The sequence below is a fragment of the Vipera berus genome (genome assembly GCF_964194415.1).
Source record: "Vipera berus genome assembly, chromosome: 2".
Taxonomy (NCBI): Eukaryota; Metazoa; Chordata; class Lepidosauria; order Squamata; family Viperidae; genus Vipera; species Vipera berus.
In genome coordinates, this window is record NC_138203.1 from 284,464,351 (window position 1) to 284,466,987 (window position 2,637).

The following is a 2,637-nucleotide window of genomic DNA, read 5'->3' on the forward strand; positions in this document are numbered from 1 at the left end:
GGCCTTGCGGTCGACCTCTGCCCCCCTGCCAACACCGACTGCGAGCGTCCCAGGAGATAGGAGGAGAACCACTGAAGAACCGTGCCTCCCACTCCCAATCCCCTGATACGCCGCAGCAGGATACCATGGTCGATGGTATCGAAAGCCGCTGAGAGGTCTAATAGGACTAGGACAGAGGAATATCCCCTGTCCCGAGCCCTCCAGAGATCATTCACCAGCGCGACCAATGCCGTCTCCGTGCTGTACCCGGGCCTGAAGCCCGATTGGTACGGGTCTAGATAATCCGCTTCATCCAGGACCAGAGGGAGCTGATGCGCCACCACACTCTCAACAACCTTCGCAAGAAAGCGAAGGTTGGAGACCGGACGAAAGTTATTCAACACAGCCGGGTCCAAGGCAGGCTTCTTGAGGAGAGGTCTTACCACCGCCTCTTTCAAGGCGGCGGGAAAACTACCCTCACTCAAAGAGGCAGATATAACCGCCTGGAACCAGCCTCGTGTCCCCTCCCGGGCTGCATAAACCAGCCAGGAAGGGCATGGGTCCAATAAACATGTGGTGGAGCTCAGCCTCCCCATAATCCTGTCCACTTCCTCCGGAGTTACAGGATCGAACTCCTCCCAGGTAACATTGACAAGACCGCTCGTGTCCTGATCGTCCGATACTGCCCAGTCGGAGTCCAGACCGGTCCGAATCCGAGCGATTTTGTCCGACAGATGTTGACTAAATTCCTCGGCACGCCCCTGCAAGGGTTCCTCACTCACCTCCTGATTAAGGAGGGAGCGGGTCACCCTAAACAGGGCGGCCGGGCAATTATCTGCGAACGCGATGAGGGCAGCGAAGTAGTTAGACCTCGCCACCCTCATCGCTGCGAGATAAGACCTAATATGGGTTCTTAGTCGCAATCGGTCGGATTCAGATCGGCTGGACCTCCAAACGCTCTCTAGGCCCCGTCTCCGACGCTTCATCTCCCGGAGCTCTGCGGAGAACCATGGAGCCCATTGGGATCTGCGCCGGGTCAGGGGCCGCAAGGGTACAACTCGGTCAAGTGCCTCCGTGGCCGTCCTTTCCCAGGCTTCCACTAAGGCATCTGCCGAGCTGTGAGCTGGGGACCCCAGCGCTGCCTGGAACCTCTCTCTCTCTCTCTCTCTCTCTCTCTCTCTCTCTCTCTCTCTATATATATATATATATATATATATATATATATATATATATATATATATATATATATATATGTATATATATATATATATATATATATATATATATATATATATATATATATATATATATATATATATATATATATATATATATATATATATATATATATATATATATATATATATATATATATATATATATATATATATATATATATATATATATATATATATATATATATATATGTTTTCTGAGGTTTTCGCGGGTGTTCGTATGTGGATCTTTGGTTATTCGGGTTTTTCCCCGCGTAGAACTAAAGGTGTAGGGGCGACGTTTCGACGGAATCCCGTCCGTCATCATCAGGCTGGTGACTTCTGCTTCCTTCTTCTGGGAGAAGCACCTTTAGTTCTACGCGGGAAAAAACCCGAATAACCAAAGATATATATATATATATATATATATATATATATATATATATATATATATATATATATCACACACACACATACATACATATACATATACACATACACACACACACACACATATACATATATATTTTTTAAAATGCTTGTTAACTATTTAGATTACCTTGCTAGGCCCCAAACATGGGACAAATCTTATTTTCCTGTTTCGGCCTAACCGAAGGCCATCCACAGGCAGTAGTCACAACAGTGACAGCTCATATTTGTGTAAATTTTTTAGATTGCTAACAAAGAATTAAAGGGAGACTGATATGCATTTCAAACTTATAAACTTATATATATATAATTTCATGCTTTTTCTTCAACAGACGAAGAGGTCAAAAAAATCCGTTAAGCAAGAAAAGCTCCAGCCAAGCGAAACAAGGAAGAATCAATCAAATTTGCTCTCCCCCTTTTTTTCTGTACAAAAACCCACTACATGTATGTGCCCAATTTACTGTCAACTTCTGAAACGAACCTGGCTGAAGCCATATTTGTCAATCTATGTTGCCACATAGGTTTGGGGGCAAGAGGGGAAGGAAAAAAAAAGAATTGCTAGACAAAACATGGAGCGGTCCCTTGGGAACCAAGGTCATTCTCCATAGGAATGGAGATGTGTCCCAGAGCCTGCCAATTGCTTTCATTGGGAAGCATAATCAATAGCATAATGCAGGGGAGGGAAATGTTATATGTAGTTACACTGAAGCCCTAGGCCTAGGAGAAAGTTTAGAGTTGGTTTCACTTTTGACCTTACCAATATTATGTATCTAATAAACATGTGCTTTGAGGAAACTTCAAGCCTCGGAGTTCTGCTTTATTTGGTCGGAACCGTCACATTTACACTGACTTCCAGGAGACTGACTACTTACATTTTCACCAGTTATGGTGTCAGAAAACGGGTACAGATCGCCACTGGAGATCCAGAGCAGAAATTGTTTTACTTTCTCCAATCATTGGATGAAATAAAACAAGTTTTTTTCCTATTCCATCAGAGTTTCTCAAGTGAATCTTG

The 2,637-nt window shown here is 43.9% G+C and overlaps 1 protein-coding gene across 1 annotated transcript in view; it reads left to right on the forward strand.

Moving 5' to 3' along the window:
* LOC308663041 (alpha-2-macroglobulin-like) overlaps window positions 1-2,408 on the forward strand; it is a gene marked incomplete at its 5' end in the record, with an annotated part of 78,214 nt that extends 75,806 nt beyond the window's left edge. Inside the window, one exon of the mRNA XM_081319183.1 lies at window positions 1,955-2,408. Within this exon, the coding sequence (XP_081175309.1) occupies window positions 1,955-1,980 (26 nt within the window). The 3' untranslated portion in view covers window positions 1,981-2,408. The remainder of the gene's footprint in view (window positions 1-1,954) is intronic.
* Between the last annotated feature and the right edge of the window lie 229 nt (window positions 2,409-2,637).